General features: G+C 38.2%; 1 protein-coding gene across 4 annotated transcripts in view; it reads left to right on the top strand.

The window, feature by feature from the left end:
- Nucleotides 1-23159, top strand: part of LIMCH1 (LIM and calponin homology domains 1) — a 173014-nt gene that overhangs the window by 44911 nt on the left and 104944 nt on the right. For 3 of the 4 annotated variants that reach the window (XM_056489812.1, XM_056489811.1, XM_056489815.1), the window contains exon 2: nucleotides 18245-18315. In XM_056489812.1, coding sequence (XP_056345787.1) covers nucleotides 18245-18315 — 71 coding nt within the window. Of the gene's footprint in view, nucleotides 1-18244; nucleotides 18316-23159 lie in introns of those variants that run through there. The other variant, XM_056489814.1, reaches the window with a different exon arrangement.

Below are 23159 nucleotides of genomic sequence, written 5' to 3'. Positions count from 1 at the left end.
AAAGCTCATTTAGTTCAGTGTGACATTTTCAAATAGAATAGAAGCCAATTCTTAACAGAGTCAGTGATAAATCCATTTCTAATGCTGATAGGAAAGAGGCTGTTTATTGGTTTTCTTGCCATTGAACAAGCAAGGAATCGTGGTCTTCAGTGTTCTGTGCTTGCTATTCATCCTTCTGTGGTCTCCTTCAAAGGCAGTGTAAAGTGATTTCAGGCATTCTGCATCAGTGTAACTGTTTGTTTTAGGTTTTTAGGTTAATATAATAAAGTGTCAATATATGTCAAATTTAGTTCCCTGAGAGTACAGAAGCTTGGAGCAGAATTACAGAAAAAGTTGCTTATTTATTTATATTTTGAACTATTATTTTTGGAGTGCTTTTCTTTGGATTTACTAAAGGAAGAATGTCCACCGCTATTGAGGGGTGTTCTTGGCAATGGTTAATGTAAAAATATTTTAATATCATGGAATTTGATATTAAATAAACTTCAGATATTTTGAATTTGAGATGTTTAATTCAACTTTGAGAGGGGAAATTATTTGGCCTCTAAGGGCCTTTGCAAACTTGAGGGATTTTTTCCAGTAGAGGCTCTAAATGACACAAGTGGCCATCTGGGAATAACACAAGATAAAGCAATATTGCCATGATAGTATAGGAGGAAACACTTATATTAATGTTCTTTTTTACTCCTTGGAGCAGCATTTACTGTAAAAGGTAATGTGTGGATTTCCATTACATCTCTTGGTTCCAGTTTGCTGCATTTTGTGTTACAGTTTAACCAGAATATTTTCTGTATTCAGACACACTAGGGTAAATAAGATGCTACAATCATCTGTGACTCAATCAAAGAATCTACTGAGTTGAATTCTGTATAGTTTTCTGAAGGACTGAAAAGTGCTGTTGCTAAAGGTGAGAATTTTTCTGAGAGGAGAGAGAAAGAAAAATGTGAGGGAAAAAAGATGGTTACTGGTGTCTCTGATTTGAGAAGCAGAGAAAAGCTCATCTCCAGAGAGAGTAACTGAGGTGGTAAATGCAAATTGGTACATGAAATGTATTTTGTGCTGTTTGCATGCTTGTTTTTTTAGCTGCACAGCTAATAAAAGCCTCAGGAAGTAAGAGTAGCTTGTTTTGAATAATAGATTAATTTCTTAAAATAAAATGATCACTGTATTCTGTGTAGGGAAAGGAATTTTAACTTTTAACTGTAGAGAAAGCTTTCTATTTGTTTCTGTAGTTTTAGGGAACTTCCAAATAAAAACTCACTTTTCAGAAGGGACTTATTTTTAATTAATAACACATTTGAGCAGATTTAGCATTTGTTTTTACAGAACTATTAGTCTAAGGTTCCTACATTCCTTTCTTTGTGTGTCCTGCTTAGTCTGACAGATTTGAATGGGGTTTTTTTTTGCAAGAGTACCTCGATTTCTAATATATAAGTGCTTATACCTGCAGATTGGGTGGCCTGATTTCTGTAAAGTAACTGTACTACATGAGAGGCTGGTCCAGAAAAAGAATTAGATTTTAAAAGCTGGTGAGAGGTGTGTTATTTTGTTAAGCAATATGCTGACTAAATAGCTAACCTCAAATATAATATTAAAAAACAACAACAAAAAGATGTCCCCATGCAAAGAGAGATTGAAAATCCTGGCCAAGAAGCTGGGTTTGTATAATGCAATAGGTACGTTGAGATTTTTGTCTAGCCAAGTAACTTGTGGCTGAGATGCAAACTGGACCTGGACACCTGTGTCTTAGGCATCATAACTCCAGGGGAACTTGTTTTGGCTGTAATGTAATGTAATGTAATGTAATGTAATGTAATGTAATGTAATGTAATGTAATATTTCTCCTCCTCCTGCTGAGTTCCACTTTTTTCTAGGATTCCTTAACGACCTCACAGTCAGGCTGGGAGTGGCTGCAAAGTTCCTTTCAGCATTTGGTGGTGGCATTGGGACGGGGAGCACTGGCAGGAGCTGATGGTGACAGGAGAGCTGGCATGGCAGGGGCTCAGGAAGGTCTCAGCAGTGCTCTGGGTGGTGCTGGGCTGGTCCAGCAGTGGCTGAGGGAGCTGCTGGAATGTGGGTTTGCATTTCCTGCCTTTTGGATCAGATAACTGTTTTTATCTCATCCCTTGGTCATATGAGTAACAAGGAGGGTGACCTCTCCAGAGCACGCATATATTTGGTGTGGCTCTGTGTAGTTCAGAAGTTGCACAGCTGGATGTTTCTAAACTATTAGTTTTAGAAAATAGTTCATTTTTGCCCTCTGTCTCAATAGCAAAAGGACCAAATTTTAAGCCCAGTGGTAAACATGGCAAATGTTTTACTTGCAGGAAGCAGTGTTTTGATCTGAATTTCATAGATATATGTGTTTAATAAGCCTGCCCTTTGGATGAGTTTTGTTTCTGGGCTTTTTTTCTGAAGAAGAGTTAGATGTTTAAAACCTATTACCCCCTTTTCAAAAATAAATTAAACTCTTACAGAGAATTTTAAGATGAAGCTTTGGCATCTGTTCATTGAATCAAATAAATATTAAAAAATTCCTAGCTAAACCACAAATAGTTACATGTGAAATACTAGAAAGAAAAGCAGCTGAAATGTTTCCAAACACATTTTTAAAATGTAAGTTTGTTTTTATTTTGCAGCTTCCTTCAAAAATCTTCAGTATAGGTTATGTTCAATGTTCAAAACCAAGTTAAGTTCTTCCGACTTTTTAAATTTGCTACTTGGTTTTTAAAGATTTAGTGAATATAAAAATAGAATTAAAAGTTTGTAATTTACTTAACACAGCTCAGATGTGGCAAGCAGTGGTACTGGTGAGGCTGAAGTTTGTGATTCGAGTCAGCTGCCCGGCCGGAGCATCAGGGCCTGTTCAGTCACACACATGGCACTCATGGACACGAGCCACACACTGTTTGTCAGCAGTGTATCCTCGGGGCTTTGCTAACACGTACAGATACTCTGCAGACAAAAATCTTGGAAGGGGCTGGGAAACCATCACCCTTTCGCTTTCCACTTCCTCTCCTTTCTCACACCCTCCGGCTTTATGCTGGGAGGCTCTGCCAATATTTCTCAGCTCTCTCCTACTCTCTGGGGTTGTAGTCAGGCTAAGATCTGGCAGGTTTGTTGCTGATGTTTCTTTTTTCCAAGCTAATTGCAAACAGCTTTATTAGTATCTTGTTTGGTTATCATGTCAAATTGCTGGGTTTTGTTAATTCTGAAAGGTACTGGTTCAAATTCCTTTTTTAGGGGCTTATCTCCCAGCATTAAGGTGACTTTGAGCAGACATGCAGGTTGTGTTTTGTACCTGAGAATCTGGATATAATTCTGACTTCTAAAGTATGGGAAAAAATTATTTTAGTGGTATTTGTTTATCCTAATGCTGCAGTCAGCACACACCTTGTTTTGTTTACTAAGTATCTTCTGAGAGCTGCAGATGTTGTTTGTTTTGATTATGAGACATGTAAGTGTTGGTCCCTGGGAGGCTGCTCTGTGAATTTGCAAACTGATAAAACCTGTAAAATGTGTTAGCTGTAGAGATCATCTTGTCTGCTAAATTGTTAGTTGTATTTAGCTGATGAATGAATGCAAATCAACAATATGAAGACCTAAAAGCCTTTTATATACATAGATACAAAAATGATTGTTGGTAGACTTTTGTGCATAACACCATCAAGAAATTGTGTAAGATCTAACAATGACTTGGAGAAAAACAGCTGTTTATAATAAAATGGATATAATCAGGAAAACCTTTGTTTGATTTTTCCCATCTGGTCACTTCTGTTACTACAAGGGGAAGGAACAAAGAGGTTTGTTTATTTTAAGGCATTTGAAAGAAGCAGCAAGTCTCAACCTTCTTGCCCTGCGTGGGGGTTATTAGCTGCAGAGGTAGCACCTTCTCTAACCCTGATACAGAAATGGTTTGCAAATAGCTGAACTGGTCAAGGCACAGTTAGCTCCCTGTTGAGAATTGAAAGGCTTGGTTTTTGTTAATCTTAATAGAAGTTGGGATAGTTGTTATTACCTTAGATCAAATACCACATGCCTAACTCAAAATTAATGAGAAACCAGAATAGAAGCTTGAGGGATATTTATCTAGATGGTCGTTTTCTCTCCTAAGTGGAAATACTTCTTTTCTTAGTGTAGAAAACTGGATAAACTAGAAGGAACGCATTACTGTGACTATAATAGAAAGAGTGAAATAATTAATAATGGTGTATGCAGGGCAAAGTAAACCAGAGCTGTTTGAAGAGGGTCATGGCAATGTTGGTAAAGGGATCATGAGTTAGCATTAGGAATAGTTTGAAACAAGCTTTGTATTTTCAGTTTTGGTTTTATCTCCTCCACACAGTGTTATGACAACTCATCTAAATGTATCAGTTTGCATTTTTAGTCTTTCTGTTTGCTGGGTTTTTTTCTCATTATCCACGTGGAGTTTATTTCATAAGAATAAATCACAAGAGTAATGGGTGCTGTGTGATCACATGGGTCACTGACTTTCCCTGAACAAGTCTGAACCTTGCTTTTTATCTCAGTTCTGCAAAGGTTACCTTGCAAAATGTTAAAGAAGACACAAAAATGCAGGTTTGTGCATCTAGATGGAGTGGCTTGCTTCTGCACACAAAGTCTGCAAAAGACATCACTGTCTGTTGATGATGTAGCAAGGGACAGTGTATTTATTATTTAATTTGCCTGTTTGATTTTATAGAGTCAATCCATCTTCCCCTGCTATCCGAAGCACAAAAGAAAGCCACTAAACTGAGAAAAAAACCAGATCATTTAATCTGATGCTTGTCTCTAGAGAATCCTGCTTCAGTTGTTCTAACAAGTGGCCAAAATGTGTCTTGTTGGATGGAATTAAGCTGGAGAGAGAACAGGACAAAATGGCATAACTGAATCATGAAGAGAATGTGCTTTTGTGAAATGGTTCAAGAGACAGTTCAGACCTAGGTAGAGGGGTGCTTAACAGCGTTCAAAACCCAACTTCAAATGTCTCAATGTTCATTTGCATTTGCTGTCTGGTTTAAATTGTAAACCCTGCTACGTAAAGACAAAGTTTTAAAGCAGCATATCTGGTTTTAACCCAGTAACCAAAGACCGCAAAGTAATTTAACTTTTATTAGTCTTGGAAAAAATTCGAATCCTTGCTGGTTTGTGGTTTGGATGTGAAGCATAAAAAAATAGTGTTATTTTTTCTGATGTCAAATCTGTTTTTTTCATCCAATTTTGTTCCATTATATAATGATTCTTCAGACAGGCAGTAAGAGACAATTAGCTCTTGAGACATAGTTTATTTAACTTCATAATTTTGTACTAATGCAAATGCCTTTGCATTATGTGGTGTCAGCTCATCAAAATAAAAATGAAATCACTTGAGTGAATGATGTGAGGCTTCTTCTTATGTTGCTAGTGTTTGTATGAATGTGGGATTTCTAACTCTTGGAGACAGCAGCTGTGCTTTTCTGTAGGAGTTAACTTGCATCAAACAGACTTATGTGTAACTCCTAATGCATAAAGTACTTTCTGTCTGCAACTTTATTTTTATCCTCATGTGTCTTCTCTTATTTTTGCCCCAGTCAGAACTTTAAGAAACCAGAGAAATGAATAAGACTTCATCTGCAAGTGAAATGCACAGAATTTATAGGATTCAATACTTTGACATTAAGGCATCTAGTGCTGTTTCTTCTGCTCCCTTGCCTCTGTCACCCACCAAGTGTTGAGGCAGCAGGAAAATTAACTTTCTTTTAATGTAAAAATATTTTGTTTTATTGCTAAGAGGTGAAAATCAGTGATGTTTTGAAAGGTAGAGAATGACAAATACAAATAGTATGATTTCAAGCTAATTGGGAGAAATTTTCTAACAGTTTTTTAAAATGTGGTGTTAGAGTGCAGAGTATGCAAAATACTACAAAAATACTGGACTTAAAATTGTTTGGCCAACTTTGCAGGGTTTGGTAAAAACAGATGGTTGGAGAGTGTGCTGGTGATATTCCTGTTTTGGCTGAAATGAGACAGCTCATGCTCAGATACCTGGTGCCTCTCATCATGTACAAAACCAGCAATAGCGGGCTTGATACCAGAAGACAAATTAGCTTTAAGACAGATTAATCAGCATAGTTAAATCATGTGGTGGTTGCAAATGTCTCAGCAGATCAGTCTTGGCAAAATAATACTGAGTTTCCAGCAACCTCTCCAATCCTATATAAATGTTTTCATATTCTGCTGAGCCCCTAGTCATGGAGTGAAAAATAAGCAAACATTAAGAAACTGGATTGACTGTTAAGGTGAAACTGTCCAAATTTCAGGGAGGTGTCAATGATGCTGCCATAGCAAATAAACCTGCATCAGTTTCTTTTTTTTGTTTGCTTGTTATTTTTCTTTTTCCCCTTCTCATGGGAAGTCTTAAACGCTTGCCCTTAATTCCAGATGACAGGTTGTTATCAAGCAGCTGTTCCTGGTAGCTTGCTGTAGGTGCCTGCTTCTTCCAGCCTGAGCTGGGCAATATTTAGCATGAGAGGTTTAGAATTTGCACCTAATAAAGTCAGCTGATTGCAAGAGATACTCTTAATTTTAGCCAGAGAAAGAAGCTTTGGGTTCTTCCTGAGCTTTCCCTTTTAAAACATCACAGGGGTTATATCAGGTTTTAATATGGCTTTGGTGTACTTGCAGACAGACAGGATTGAAAAACTGTTTGAGCATGTGAACTCAACAACAAAGCTGCTGTTGTTATGCAGACACTTTGTCACATTAAAAACAACAGGAGAGAAATGCAATTCCTGTAAGTGAATGTCTTCTCAAAAGAGTATTGTGGTTGATACACAGAATATCTGGATTATTTAAATAAATTGTAGGGTTTGTTTGATTTTTTTTCCCCCTTTGTGTATAATTTTGCTTGTAGATTAGGCAGGTATTCTTGTTCTGACAGTTGTGGTTCATTTTCCTGTTTGTATGACAGCAATATTCGTCCATGGATGCACGTACAATATTACCGATGAGTGCTACGTAACATTGTCAGTACTATATGCTTTTAAAAATGAGCAGAGAAAGTTGGTGATACTTATTTGCCTTTAATTTAATCTCTCTGAATATGTGAAATTTGAAAACAATCTATTTAGTAAAGTAACTTAAAGAAAATATTTCCCTTTTTTATATAGTTGTACCATTAATTAATGATGAGTTTCAAGATCTCTGGATTTTTTTTATTTCAAGTTAGAAGGAGGTTGCTGAGCGTACATTGAGTGTCAGGAGGTACATGTAAAACCAATGTGCTGATAAAGGGCTTCAGTCAATCATACCTTTTTCTCTCATTTTGACACCTGAAAACTGTAAATTAACTAATTCTTAAAAGTGCTTTGCAATCCAACTCTGATGATATTTAAATATGCTTTTCAATGTTGATTCCTGCCAGAGCTTCATGTTTAATGTGGCATTTGAGTTGCCCTCTTGACATGAGTGGGGTACTCTGGAATGGTAAGAAAGAATAAAAATGTCCTTGGGACAGGTCTGATTCTGTCAGGGAAGTGGCCAACTGAAAAGATTTTTTGGAATTGTAGAAATGTAGAAAATGTTTTGGAACTTGCAGTTATTATTGTTTAGATTGGAAATGTTAAGCTTATTTTTAATAGTCTCCTTTTCTACTATCAAAGCATTATAGTGAAATAATTACATTCCTTTCAATCCATTTTAGACCTTACATCATTTCCACTACAAGTAAAAATAAAAGTAACAGTAGTTAAAATAATTGTCAGGGGTTTCTTTTTCTCTTCAGGAATATAATTTCTAGAATGCTAAATTGTTAAATTTTATAGAAGGCAAACTTGTTTTATTGCTCTGACTATATTTGAACTATAATTGTTCCTAGTATTTGTTTCACCCAACAATAAACAGGGCAGAGAATAAGCACCAGTACAGCTCGTTGATCTGATAATGAGAGGTGCTCATTCTGTATCTTGCTTCCTGGTCAGGTCTGTCATGTCTTTAGAGCTGGTGCTTCTGGAACTGTCAGGCTGGTGTGCTGCATAATGGATGAGCTGAACTGATGTAGGCAACAGGTGCTCTAGTAAGAGAAAAGAGCAGTGCTTATTATTGTTGTATGCATCATCAATCCTCCTCCCTTTCTCCTTCTGCTTTCTGTGTCCTCCAAACAAAGGCTCCCTATACCTGCAGCAACAGGGGAGAAAAGAGCAACAATTTACCATTGCTGGGTTTTGTCTCAGGGGCAATCTAGTAAATAGGTCTTGATTTGATGCTCGGGATCTGTGAATGGCATGTGTATCATTGCAGGGGAAAACAGTATTGATTAATGAACTCCATTTAGCAGGAAACTCTTACTGGTTACGGTTACTGTTATTTGTAACTGCCCTATTCCAGCTACATCAGATGAATGAAAAATGGCTTTCAACCTAGTACTCATAATGCACTGCAAGATCCCTAGCTCCTGTGGGAGCAATCTGATGAAAGGTAGGTCTAAACATTCTTTAATTGGAAAAACTGTAATTTTTGGGAGAAGGAGGAGGAGGACAGAGAAATAAATAGAGGTTCTTCTGCTTAAGATGCTAACAACTCTTGGAACTGTCTTTTCAAGAGTAAGCTGTGGTTTGAAATCTTAAAGTACTTTCTTTTCTATTTATAGGCAGTCAAATCTACCAACATCTCTTGTCCAAGATCTCTAAGACATCAGTTGATTCTAGATATTCTACAGTGTTTCTCTTGTCTGAAGTATTTGGCAGTCATGATTCCCTTTTGCAGGGCTATTGTCCATCCTTCAGGATCCGGATCAAAGGATCCATGGAGAAGAGTTGGGGAGAACAGAAAATCGATTTATTTTAGTAAAGGCTGCAGTGGCTTTTCTATCTGCTTGTAATGTCATCATAATTAGAGAGAAATAGTTGTTCTGTTTCACCATACCTTCCTATTTAGTTTCTGGTGGTTTTATTTGCTTATGGCAGCATTGTCTTTGTGGCTGTGCTGTGTTTTAATACCAGCTGGCAACTAAGCACCACACAGCTGCTCAGTCACTTCTCCCCTCCAGGAAGATGAGGAGAAGAGAATTGGAAAGGTAAAAGTGAAAAAACTCATGGGCTGAAATAAGAATAATTTAATGATTGAAATAAAATAATCCTACCTTGTAATGAATAGGAAAATAACAAAGAGTGATAAATAAAACCCAAGAAAGGCAAGTGTTGCAATAGAAGGCAATTTCTCACCAACAACCTGCCAATGCCCAGACAGTCCCCCAGCAGCAGCTTCCCCACCGACCTTTCCTCTGGTTCTGTTGCTGAGCATGATCCATATGGTATGGGATATCCCTTGGGTCAATTGGGATCAGCTGTTCTGACTGTATGCCCTCCTAAATTCTTGTGAGTCTAGTTTTATCCATGCTTGTTAGCCAAATGTTTAAAACTGGCTTAGCTGGAAAAGCATTTAGAATGGGAATGCTTTTCCTTAACTCTGTCTCTACAGAAGCAGGGACAAAGTAGATCAGCTTTCCAAGAGTTATTAATAAAGGTCTCAGAAGTATATGACTGAATTAAGGTTAGCCTCCTTTCTGCAGGAAAGTGGATAATTTTTCTTCAATCTGTGATTTTTGAAATGCACTGTTTTTGCTGTTTAGAACTACCTGCTGGTAATTCTGCAGTTTGTGTACAAGCGGCTGCAAAACCATGGCACGCAGCCCTGCTCCTGCCGGAGAATGTGCCAAGGGAGGACCCAGAGTACAGAAGAAGCATCCAAGAAGCTCAGATATTATTCTCAAAAGCACTGTGGTTTACCTCTTCCCTTTTATTTGAAAGGAGCAAAGTTTTGTGGAGCTGTATTGATAGCAGATAGAATTACACCTTTCAGCAGTGTTTGTATGACACGTCTCTATTCCCCATGGACAGTTTCCTGCTTTGCTTGCTCTAGGCATCCAGGCTTATTGTCTGGAAAATCAAGTCTTAAATGCCTTGCTGAGCTATACTCTTACAGAGAGAGAGAGAGAGAGAGAGAGAGAGAGAGATTTAAATTGCACAGACTGTAAATGGGACACTTTACATGTGGACTTGTCTTGAAACGACTTGATGGTATTAAATTTAAAAGCGTCAAGGTAGACTGGTGCCTACTGATGCTCATCATTGGCATTTCAGAGGCTTCACTGAGACCTAAGACATTGAATGTCATCTTTAAATGGATGGTTAAATTTATTAATGCTCAAGTGAACACTTAATTTCTTCAAAAAGGGAAGCTGGTGTCTCCTACCAGACGTTTTTCATTGCAAAATCTCAGTAATAGTACTGAGCTTCGGTAGTCTCTCTGACAGTGGTTAATGACAGGCTGAAGTGCTTCTAGTGCTGGGCCTCTCTAACTTGGAACATCTCGTATGTTTGTATTCCTGTCTCTGTGCAGCTTTAAATGTGTGCAGTTTTAAAGTTGTCTGCCAAGATGCATTTCCTGGCAGAAAGCAACACACTGGTGTCAAAAACTGCTTGTCCAAGATAGTGCAATGGTCTCGTAAAATATAAATGCTGCGATTAATGTAAAATAGGTTAAAGCAGTGTAAAGTGGGGATTAGCAAATCTAGCTACTGCAGTGATCCTATCATCTCCTACAGAGCTGTTGATCTCTTCATTGCTTTGAGGGTGAGACAAGATGTTGAGTTCACGAGGAGTCTGCTGTCTGTGTTGTGTTTTCCTCTGCCTCTACAGCTGTAACTGACAGCTTCAAACACTTCTGATTCAGGATTGTCTAAACTTTCTAAAGTTGGAGGAGAGAAAATAGAGGGCTTTATTAACATATGCTTCAGTTTCAACATATAGATGATACAGTATAGCATAAACCTTGGAGGAGCAGTTTTTCAAGAACGTGGGATACTAGACCTAGAAAAAGGAATCAAAGGATAAAAAAAAAAATGTCTGGTTTAATTCTTTGCTCTTTTAGAGATGGCCAGAAAGCAAGTTTCCTGTTCTGCTGGACAGTTGCTAATGTAATCAACCTGAGACAAAGGAAAAAATTTTTCCTGTCCTTTGCTAAAAAACATCTTTGACTTGGTGATAAAATGTGAGACAAATAGATATTTGTGGGGCAGCTACTCTGTGTTCAGTAGCCAGAGCTTGAGTAATTTCCCTCTATCAGTACTGATTCCAGCTTCAAGAAGGATTAGTTAGGAAAAAAATAAGAGCTGAATCAACAGCTGAATCTGCTTTTGAGACAAGTTCCCTGCATAGACTTTTTTCCATACGTAACTGAAGACAATATACAATAAAAGGCAGTGTGAATGCTTGTCTGTCCATGAAAAGCCCCAGAGAATGACACAAAAAACAAATTCATGATAACTTTAATTAACCTTTAATTTGTCAGTGAGCAGACTGCTTCTTTAGCCTGGTTGGGTAAGAAAGTAAGACCTTGGGAAAGGATGTTCATGATAGTAATTACTAGTCATCTGCTCCTCTTCCCTCCAAAGATGCAGGAACTGCCATTGTGTACTAGTTCACCCCGAAGCAGGATACTTTATGCAGTAGTTAAAAGGACAGCAGAACAGGGAACTTTCTCCAGGCAGTGTAGGGAGTAAGGCCAGACTCTCCAGACAGACAGGACTAGATTAAATGAGGGCCTTGGATTGAGGAGGTGCATGCTTGTCTTCTAGTCTCTTGTACCTGTTGACCTCACATCATTTGTGGTCCTCGGATCTCTGCATGGAGTATTGTTTTCACAGAAAAGAGCAAACAGCTAAAGAATGTATCATTATGGTAAGACGCACCTTCCACCAAATACAAGTTGTTTTCCTGAAACAGTGCTTCATTTTCTCCTCACTCAAGAATTAGGACAAACACTTTACTGATAAATCTGTGGCAAAATCCTACAATTCTCCCCTTCTTTAATTCCCATTAAAACTAAGAAAGAGATGATGGATCCCACAGGATAGGAAATAAGGGATTACTTTTTTAATTTATTTTTTTTTTTAGCAATAAAAAGAACCTTAAATTGAACAATTGATTAAAAACACCCTAGGGTGGTCTGTCATGTCTGTTGTACCTAATTTTGATAACACCAGAGATAAGAGTCTGGTTGTCCATAAAACAATGAAATGCCAATCTACTGACTGTTAAATACAAATTGGATGTAACAGATGACCTGATGCTAGGTGAAGCTTTCAGGGCATGTGCTGCAGTGAGGAGAAATCTGACAGAAGTCACTTTTAAGTTCCCTTCCTGCTCTTTGCTCTCTTTCTTCACAAAATGTTCGACCTTGATTGAAATGCTTTCTGCCCCACCCCACCCCAAAGGGAAGACTGCAGTATCTGGCAATGCTCCTGGAAATGTATACAAACAGCATTAGGGAGGGGAGATGAAAAGGAAGCTGATTTTACTCTGTCATTAAATTTTAACACTCCCTAGCAGCTTGCCAGCCAAACGGGATTATACTACCAGATGTCCTGGCAGAAATGCTCACAGCTCTGCAAGATCATAAATCCAAGCAATGTATGGCAACCCTGCATGTTTAATACCACTGTTAGAAGTGCAGAATTTCAGTGTGGAAAGCTTTGGTGGTGGGCAGGATTTAGCAAGGACAAAATCTTCCCAGACTTAGATTTAAAGCCTTAGGTAGGGTAAAACTGCTGCTGCTGGTGGTATGTAATACTCTTCCTGTATTTCTTTTGTCATGTCTCCTAAACAACATGCTAACTGACCCAGTTTAATTTACACTTTAAATATAGGTGGCCATTCATAGGACCATGTCCTCATTAATCTATGCAAAGGATCAGAAAAAAACCCAGCTGTTGTGATTTTTTCAGTTGTTTCTCCCTTCATGGAAAACAAAAGGCAGTTACTAATAACACATAGTAAATAAATTATTTCTTTAGTGAGGAATATAATTCCTTTAGAATTGGGCCCACCAAAGGGGAGTGTGTTTGTATCAGTGAATATGGTTTTTCCATGCTGTATGTTGACACCAAACTGTCAGCTAACCTGATCAGCAGTGTGGTAGAAGTAAATTTAAAGCAAATAGGGGAGAATAGGCTATTTTATTCTATTGCTGCTAGAAAAAGTGAAGATTATACGAAGTATAAAAAGAGCGAGTCAGCTTTTTGTCTCATTAATGAATAATAGGAGAGTGAATAATCAGAGGAAAAGAAAAAAGGGACTTCAGCACAGGTAGTTAACTTTGCAAATTGTAGTTAAACTTAAGTGACCAAGAAGTGGAAGACCTAAAAATAATGTTAAGGGCTTTCTTTGCAGATTAATCTTGTTCTCCCAAGTGTGAAATCTCCCGTCATTCTCCCATATATTCTTTAAATTTTCAAGTTCTGTATCACAGAATTTCAGGTGATTCATTGCTGGCCACATTAGTCATTCTGAGCTCCTGCTGGTTTTGTCCCTGAGAGTAGAATTACACACTATAGATATTTGTTTGTTCTTTTACTGATTTCAATGACAAATTACCTCAATCCTGTAAAGCCATGGAAGGCTTTGAGCAGAGTGCTTGTCATAATTCAGCTTTCCTGGAAGATTGGTATGTTAGACCAGCAGTTGCTGCCCCTGGAAAACGCCATTCATGCAATTTTCAAGTTTCTCTGTACCTAATCAAATAGCTTCCTGGTATTTGTAATAAAGCTGTTTGGGACTGGTTCATGTTACTATGATTTTAGCAATTTAAATGCCTCTGTGAGGTAAGAGAGAGGGAACTCATGCTTAGATGATGTGTTGATCTCTTCTGCAGAGATTGCATGATCGATAGGTGGCTGAACCAGGAGCCAGTGAAGGGTCTCCAGGCTCTGTAGCACCGTCACAGCAATGTGGTGCAATTCTGGGCTGCAAAGGTGAAGCTGGCTTTAACCGGTCAGGGTTGTTTAGTACAGAAATCCCCTGCCTATGCTATATGAAAATGAAATTTAACCTGCATATTCATCTTATTAGCTCAGATTATAACTCAGAAACAGGAAAGTAGGAATTCATTACTCTAGACGTGCCAAATCTTGATTCCCTAAAAGCTTTCATGCTTCTTTTGGTGGTTTGTGTTCCCTGTTGCTTGTACAATCCAATGCTTTCGATGTACATACCTGATTATTACAGTTTAAGCCTTACTTTAATATCTTCCTGCTTAAGTAGCAGGGCCTGACTTTTTCATTTAAGAAAAAAATCATTTAGGGGAAAATAATGGTTGCATAAAATAGAAAGGCAACATACTCACATAAAAAGAAATCAACAGCTCTTTGAAAATCTTCGTCTCTTTACTGTCATGCTTCATAAGCTCTCAAAAACACGTAATGAGAAACAAAGACCTCTTTTTGCTGTGTCTCTAATTTTTTCACTGCACAACACAATATTTTCAGATGTGCACATAGAAAATGAAACTAAGTGTTTTCAGCGTGTTATCCCTGATGACCAAGTGTTTATTCAACTACTTATATCTTGTTGGCCTAGATAAATTTCACCTGAGGCCAGCATCTGCTCACTAATTTGTCACCTTTTCTTTTTCATGCCCCTAAGCTGTTTTAACATGATAGGCTTTGCAAGCTCCATTTCAGGAAGCACCAGCAGCAATATAAAATGCAAGGAAAATAATATAAACCGAAGCTTTGGGAAAATAAAATTATACAATATGGCGATGGTTAGTGGCTGGATGACAGCCATCCTTGATGATATAAATTTCGTAGCATGTGTAACTGCAAAGAACAAAACAGTTCATCAGCAACAATACGATATATACCAAGTATTACTGTATGCAAATATGTATTACGGTTGTTGCCATGAAAAAGTTTTATTGCTCATTTTTGGTTCATTTTCTGTTGTTAAGTGACAGGAAAACTGAGAAATGCACCCGACACACAAATAATTGCCCTGCTTGCAACACTTCTAGCTCTTTACAGAGAAGAAAATATCATCCAGATGATGAATAAAAATAATGCCTCCTCACATAAATGAAACACACAGTAATAAATGGTACTGTTTTGCTTCTGTTCTCTATTTTTAATTTCCAGTATGACAGGGAAATGCAGCTCTTGTCCACTCAACTTCAGTGAACTTATTAAAGAAGTGGGAGGCTTTTCTGCTAATCATTTGCAAAGATACAGTTTGTGTTTTGTCTTTAAGGTACTTTGTTCTAACTTTGGCACCCTGGCACTGCAAGAATTACAGTATGCTGCCATTGCAGAGTGGATAGGGAACTCTTCCATCTATCCTGCTTCCTCCTTCACTGCCTAAGTGTGCTGGTCTATACCAGCACAGGAACAGTGAGGTGGGAAGAGTGCAAGGTGGAAGATGGAGTTGTGTCTCCAAAGCATAAGATGTGGCGGTCAGGAAACCTGGACTTGCAAAGAAAGGCCAGTTCTCAAAAGTTGTCTCAGTTAACATCTTGGGTTTGGTGTTACTGTACTTTTTTCCTTTCATGAAGACAGCAGTCCAGGATACAGAGTGCCTTGCATCATGACTGGTTTTGTGCAGGTTCTGTTCTGAACACTAGTTCTCTATGAAAGCTAACGGGCTAAAGATTTTTCTTCCATTTTGCATTTTTCTGCACCTGGTTGCAGATGAACAATTTCCTTTTTTCCAGTGAAGCTCAGTAGAAGCACTGGAAATGCTTTAGTCCTTGTGTGTCAGTGTTTTCAAAGTTTCATCCAGCAAACTGGAGGCTTTTCTTTCCAGAGATGGAAGATAAGCTAGTAAAAGAGACCACTGCTTATATCAATAACATGAACACAGTTCTGTGATGCATACAGTATTTTTGTGATATTGTGGCTAATGTATGAGCTTTCATTTTTGCTGCAGTTTGGATAAAGTATGCATTTTTCTGTGAGATTTTTGTGTGCAAATATGAGAGCGCCAATCCTTTTGCTTGAAGTCCCTTTGTCTCCTCCTGCTCTGGATATGCTGAGCAGAGTCTATCTCAGCAATGTGCACCAGGTTGGCCTGTGGGCCTGCAGCAGTTTTTCATGAGGGCATGGCCCAAAGTGGCCCCTGGAGAGAGGGAGGTGTATGTCTCTGTGTACACCAAGCAACTGAGCTCTCATTTCCTCTGGAGAAGGTGGATTCAGCTTCATGCTCCTCTAAGTCCCATTTTGAGTTTATCTTTGTCATTTATAATGTCATCTTAGTGCTTATTTTTAGTTTCTAGCCCTTCTCTGTTGGACTGCTTTTACATTTTAATTGACTAAATCAGGAGACCTGTAGGTGATTAATGTTTTCCCTCTGCAGCTGCATCGTCTAGAACAGGCATAAACCTTGCCATGCCTCATTTACTTCCAGTTCCTTTTCAAACAGACATGCACTGTTCCTGGACCTTCCTGTCTTTCCTCACCTCCTGTCAGTGTGTGTTGTACCTCTCACTGGATGAATTTGTGTGCCAGCTGTGCATCTGTATTTCATGATTTTATTTGTGCATACAGAAGTTATGTATGAAACCTTCCTACATCAGTAATAACAGCAATACTCATGTGACAGCTTTTGGCAGGTAGATTCCTACCTGAATTGTGGTAACAGTTTCAGTACTGCTCCCTGCTAAATAAGTGTCTTCAGCAAATCCATAAGAAGACTGATCTCCATATCTGGAACATTTGGTGTTAAGGAGTAAAATAGGATGACTATAATTTTTCTTTAATTTTTTCATAGATGAAAAATCACTTGAAGTCAGACTGCTATGAAGTAGCTCTTCCTACTCCTTTCTGTACTATATCTTGTGCATGAAACAAGTCAGTTTTGATATGCTCCACCTATAATTAATCCTAAATGCTAATGGCTTTTTTGTCATGATTTCCCCATGTCCCAGCAGATCAAGATTAGAGATGATTTACTATGACTACATATAATTCAAATGGTTAAAGGTCATTTACTACAAATTACATGTGGTTTCTTCAGAGATATGAGAGCAACACAGTGCCTTGTTCTACTTTATGCATTTGCATAAGATATGATTGTCTACTGATGCCTTTATGATACATTTTTCAGAGAATGAAAGAACTTCCTTCACACTGAACAAAACAATATGTTTATAATTTAGTGAAGGATTAGATTTTAGGCTTCACATTTGCATTTGAATTTAAAAAGTCTTGCTCTCTGTCCAAGACTGCACAGCTATAAACCAGCATTTCTGAAACTGATGCATTCGCTAATCCCATGGGATAGTGCCAAACTTGTCAGTTTTTATAAATTGCTGTCTTTATGACAGGAAACTAGAAGGGCAAGGGTCTTATATCTGAATCTAACAGCAAGGAGAAAACAGGGACATAATGACAGTTGTGTCCCCAAGTCACCGTTCTCTGTGGTGGAAGCAACAGACAGAGAAAGGGTCTTGCTAAAAGATTGGATGCAAGCCATGAGAACTCTATAAGCATCCGGTAAATGTTTTGCCTGAGTAAAGAGAAGACCTCCTGTAGCACAATTAAAATGTTTTTTTTTCTTTGTATTGTTTCTGTTCGGTGCTTTCTAAACATAGTAACTATTTTTATATCTTTTGTGATGATAATAAAAAGTATTCTTTACTTTTAACTGAACATATCATCTGTTGAGAATGATATGAGGATGAATGGCAAGACATTGTCAACACAGTAGTGAGTTATAAATGGAGGTTTAGTCATGCTTGTAGCATCCAGGACCCTCAGGCAAGATTGGGATTCCTGGAAGGTTTCTAGACGGTCCATCCCTAAGCAGCAAGACTGACTTAAGAGCTTGTGAGGCAAAGTGTCCCTCCTGGTCCTAGTGTACCTGAGGGACCCTTAGCTTTCACTGAGTTTGTATTCTCTTACCACTCATGATGCTGATGTGGTATCTTTTAATATGACCATGAGTATTGAGGCATGTGTCTGAGGGGTTATAACTCAGGCCAGTGCTTTCAATTGTCTTTGCTTATTCTATAAAGATGGTAAGTGAAGGACTAAAGCTCAAGGCCAGTACAAAATGTTAAATGTGCTGCAAAAAAAGCAATAAAAATACATAATTTGTCTAAATGCAATTGTTTTAAATTTCAAAGCACTATAAAATAAAACTTCTAAAATATTCTGAAGATTACATTGTAGTTTTTATTTTGTCATTTTTGGTTCTTTTTACTGCTAGAAAACAATTCTTTTATAATCTGCAATTGCACTGGCCAGAGCAAATACTTTGTCCCAATTGTTAAATGGCTTGATGAAATGGGAAGGAGAAATGGACATGACTTAGTTCTTTGCAAGGCCTGTAAAGCTCAAATGTTCCTTACACAGCAGATGAATATTATGAATTGCACTTGTAAAGGTCACTTTCTAATAGATGACACTCTTTTGTTTCCCTCTACTCTTTTGCAGCAAGTGACGGGCAGAAGTTTTGGTGAGAAAGATTTTCGTTCTGGATTAGAAAACGGCATTCTTCTGTGTGAGTAAGTAATGCTTACAGTTTTGAGCCTTGAATACAATCTTGACTAAAGTGGAATATAACCTTTGCTAGTATGTCCATTGTTGACTTCCTTTTGAGAGTTTTGACATTATGCACAGTGGTATTTCACTGCAGTATCATTTCAATGCCAAAGCTATTGTTATGGTGAGGGTTGAAAAGTGGCTTAAAGAAAACAGGTTTTATGAAGTGCTTCTCTCACTCCACCCCAGCTCCTTAGCTGAGTTATGCAACAAAAAAAACACACACACACAAAAAAAAATGTTTGTTTTTTTGTTTCCTTTTATTTAAGGCTGTTAACCACAGATTGGCAAACAGTGTTCCACACCTGCCTGTGGACATATCTGCTACAATGAGGTGTTTTGAACCAACTCCAAGTCTGAGTGCTGTCAGGAGTTAGCCATCTGAATACCATCAATACACAGCTGCTTTAATAGATTCTGTAAAGGTTAGACATCCTCTATATTTTGCCTAAAGGTGTGTTTCAATGACGTGTTTTGTAATTTTTGGATGAGAGACACAAATTAGCTTTTGCACATTTCTCTCTGTACTTCTAATGCCTAGTTTTTAGGAAGAGTCTTCCAAAACTTTGTTATAGGTTTACATGCCAAAGATGGTGACTTCTAAGAGCAATTTGAAAATGTGCCCTAATGCCCTTAGTCCTTTGCAAATCATGTTGTCAGGCATTTGTGAGAATCTGCTGATCTGAATTGCGTGTATGGTCCAATTTCTTTCCCTGGATATGCAGGATTGTCACTGAAGTTGATAAAAGTTGTCTTTGCACACCACAATGATGAAGCTTGTGCAAAACTGAATCCATACTTATAAAGGAGATCTGAGATGTGCAGCTGGACAATTGCAGCTCTTGGTAAAGTTTTATACTATTCCAGGTACTGGAACTTGGAAGGTGTTTTCAGCAGTAGAGTTGAGCTAATATCCTGTAACTCAGCTCCAGGTAGCTTACCATAGATCCGAAAACTACTTGTGTAAATACTATTCTATGTCTCACTGGTGTCATTAATCAGACAGCTTGAACTTCATTTTTTAAAGGTGAAAAAATAGAAAGGAAATGATGTGATCTATTTTGATTGTAGTTGCGTGTCTTTGCTAAGGAGTGGCTTTGGGAGGAGGGAAGTAGTTGTTATTGTTGATCAAAAGTTTTGTAACTTAGAAGGAGTGTACCCTCTTTGTATTTAAGGGCTGCCTCACACAAAATCTCTCTCCTCTGTGTGTTGAAGGGAAGTGATGTGTGCTGAATCACTTCACAGTGTTCTTTAAATGTTAAGGTTGAATTGTGTTGCATGAAAAGCAAGGGCTGTGTATTTCAAGATTAGATTGTAATCTTATCTGCAAGTAAGCAGAGGTAGTCTGATTTAAATGCTGATTTAGGATGGAAGGCTTAACTAACTAATGTTTTGCTAATGAGACTACTAAATATGTATTTCTTAGAAGGTTGTGAGCTCCAGTAATAATCAGGTCAAGGGACAGCACTTGGTTATACTACGTAACTGTTCTGTGATATTGGGCAAATTGTTTGTACTCATTTACCACTCGTGGATCAGTGCAAATCAGCCTGAAGGAATCTGTCTCCTCAGCCTCAAGTCTTAAAAGCCATGAAGTTTGTATTGCATCTTGCTCGTGGTTAGCAAGCTGTAGCTAGTATGTAAAGCTCTATTAGGCTACAGAGCATTAACAAGAAAGACACCAAATCGACCTTCAAGTTTAGTTTCTTGATGACAAACAAACTATAGCACCAGCAATAGAAGTGTACTCCTCACTGTTTCCAAGTCCACTGTAAAACACTCAACAGAACTCAACAGAAATTTTTGGGTCTAACACTGAGAACTTTAAGAGTATCTTCAAAAAGTACTTTGGCAAGTGAAGCACTGATAGTTAATTTTTTATCTGTTACTCAGTGAAGAAGCACTGTAAAGCTGCAACAAGCAATATTGCCTTTCTAGACAGGTTTTCTGTGACATATTGGAAAATTACCAAGGTACCTAATGAATAAAACGTGGTAGTATACAAACTTTCTCTTAACTCCCATCCAGTCTGTTGTGCTTTCATTGTAGCTGACCTCAGCATATAGATGAAAACTTAAGTCTCTAACAACTTCTGAAGACAAGAAAAAAATTATCTTGGTTTCTGAACATGGAAGAATTTATTGCTTTTGGACAGGTTTTATCTTATTTGTGGAAGTTTTAGGGAAAAGCAAACTTACTTCTGGTTTTATCCACAGGACAGTACTCTCTGCAAGTGGCATTAACGGGCAACTCATAGCCAGACACTTGTGTGCATGATGTGCATGTTAATATGGAATAGCTGTGCTAACTTCCACATGACTGGTTTAGGGTTTTCCTCACCTGTTGTATTTTGTGAGGAAGACTCACAAAGCATGCTTGGGCCCTGAGGGATCTGAGCAGCTAGAGGACTGGAAACTGCTGTCAGGAGTGGGGACACAGTCAGCACACCTTGAATGTCCCAAACATGTCTCAAGTTACCTTCTGGCTTTGCAGGTGTTTTGCAGAAGTGAATGGGGAAGTTACCATGCCAGAGTCCATTCCCCAAAGAGACTGGTCTGTGCAAAAGGATGCAGGGGGAATCTCTTGTTTGATCCTTATACACAGTAATACCAGGCCCGCCTCCACTTGATCCCAATCTCAATGTCCTAGACAGCCTACAGACACAAGCAGACATCACTACACTGGTTATAAATGATTCATTCATATCTAGGAACAATCCACATATTTTAATAAATGAAAATGAATGCAACTGTGCAATGCCAAAACCTCAGGCTCTTGGGACGAATGTGTTGAGGAGCACCATCCTGACTAGCAGAGCAGTCTGGATGTTTTCCTGCCACAGGAACACACAAGCCTTGCACCTGCCCCTCTGGTAGCGTTTGTGCTGTGGCTGGCATTTCAATCTGGCCTCAGTACGAACTTTATAGCTTGATGCATTTAACTGAGGAGCTAAGGAGCTGAGGGGCATATTTAAACAATGCAGGACACCATAAAGCAACAAGTCGACAGACGAGAGCAACACAAGCCCTTTCTTCTCTCTGCCTGTTTGAAAGCCCACTTGTGCAGTTGCCCAGACAGTGGTGACTCTAATTGTTCACCCAGCTGTGCTGAGAAGCCAGTGACTACAACTTCTGTTTGTCTGAAATGAGTTCATGTTTTTTTAGCATAGCTGTCTGACATCAGTGCAGATGGTGATTTCAGCAGGGATATAATAGCTATATAGGCAGAGGCAGTTCTTGCTCTGTTCATGCTTTGTGCATTAAATTCTTGCATGAAAGGACTGAAGAGCTTCTGCATGGGTGGGCAAATGTGCCTTCCTGGGGTCATGGTTGAAAGCTATATGATGCAGGAACGCAACACCAGTAACAGGAAATACCTCTGGAATTCCCCTATTGCTGCTCCAGCACATCTTCATTTTTTTTTCTCCCTTATTTCATAGATTTAATGTTCAGATTTGACCCAGATATAATAAGAAGCTAGAGGATTAATCAGAAATAAATTAGATCTGGTTGTTGCAATGCTTAGGCTTTCCTATTCTATGGATTCAGGCATCTGAATGAAGATTGACTGCCAAAAAAACTACATATCCTGTATCTCTGTCTGCCCTGCTGGTTTGGGTGGTTCTTTTGCATTTTTTTGACACAGCAGGTAAGGAAGTCAAGGTTGCTTTTATTTCTAACGATGCAACAATTGCTATTAATGAGCTTAAAAATTATTACAAGAAGAAAAAATGCATGTCTTGCTGCAACCTTGTCCAGATGTTACTTCTTTAACATCCTTGCAAATGTATTTCCAAATATTCTGCCCTTCTCCTTGCTGCCCACCTCCCCTTGCTGAGCTCTGCTACTGTAGGATTTCTTCCTTCACAATGGGCCTTCATAGTTAAAGAGGTCTCTGTAGGGATGAGAGGCTTCAAAAATCTGAGTTAATTGCTTGCTTTGTAATAATTATCCAAACAGGATATATATCCAATGTATCTCTAAGAACGTCTGACGTGCAATTTGGATCGTATTTTCTCTCCAGCTTTCTCTGGAATCAAGCAGTCCAATCACCCTGAAAGTTTATATTAATAGTGATGAGATTCTAATATCAGGAACAGGACCAGACCATAAAGAAGAATTTCTTCTTCTAAACAACAGCAGTTGGGATATGGATCCTGGGCAAAAGACCTTAAACAATGAACTAAAACTGAATCCAGTTGAATATTAGCAGAAATTATTTGGCTTTGCAGTAGAGTCCAACAACTTCATGATTGTGTGTAATACCTTGAGTTCTGTATGTAGAACAGTTTAGCTGCATGTCTGGTTTACATAAGTATTAAAATCTATTTATAGCAGTACAGGTAGGCATCATAAATCTGATTTTTCATGAAAGCGTGAAAGTTCTAACAAATATTTAACTGCATATCTTGAGAAGTAATGGCCTACATATATGAAAGTGAAAGAAGACTGACTGTATGTGGTTAAAGATGGATGTCACTTTCCTGTGCAGTTCTGGATACCAACTTATGAGCACTTTTCCAAGGTCTTCTTTGATTTTTAGAGAGTTATCTTAACTATTAGCACATGGCATTATGTAACTTAGTAAAATGTGCAGAAACTATGCTTATTCTTTGAAACTGGGACTCTGACTCTGTAAATTTTTTTATTGTTTTTGAAAGAGGAGATACAAAGATGTTTTACTGTTTTTAAGTCATCTTGGTAAAATTTCATATGTACAGTGAACTAAAGAAAAAGTTTTCTACTTTTTCTCCTGTAGGACAATATATAGGAAAGGCAGTTCTCTTCTGCTGTGCATACTTGGAATA

Source organism: Oenanthe melanoleuca, chromosome 4 (genome assembly GCF_029582105.1).
Source record: "Oenanthe melanoleuca isolate GR-GAL-2019-014 chromosome 4, OMel1.0, whole genome shotgun sequence".
In the NCBI taxonomy this organism is placed as follows: domain Eukaryota; kingdom Metazoa; phylum Chordata; class Aves; order Passeriformes; family Muscicapidae; genus Oenanthe; species Oenanthe melanoleuca.
The sequence above is the reverse complement of the archived record's forward strand: the minus strand, read 5'-3'. Positions and strand labels throughout refer to the sequence as shown.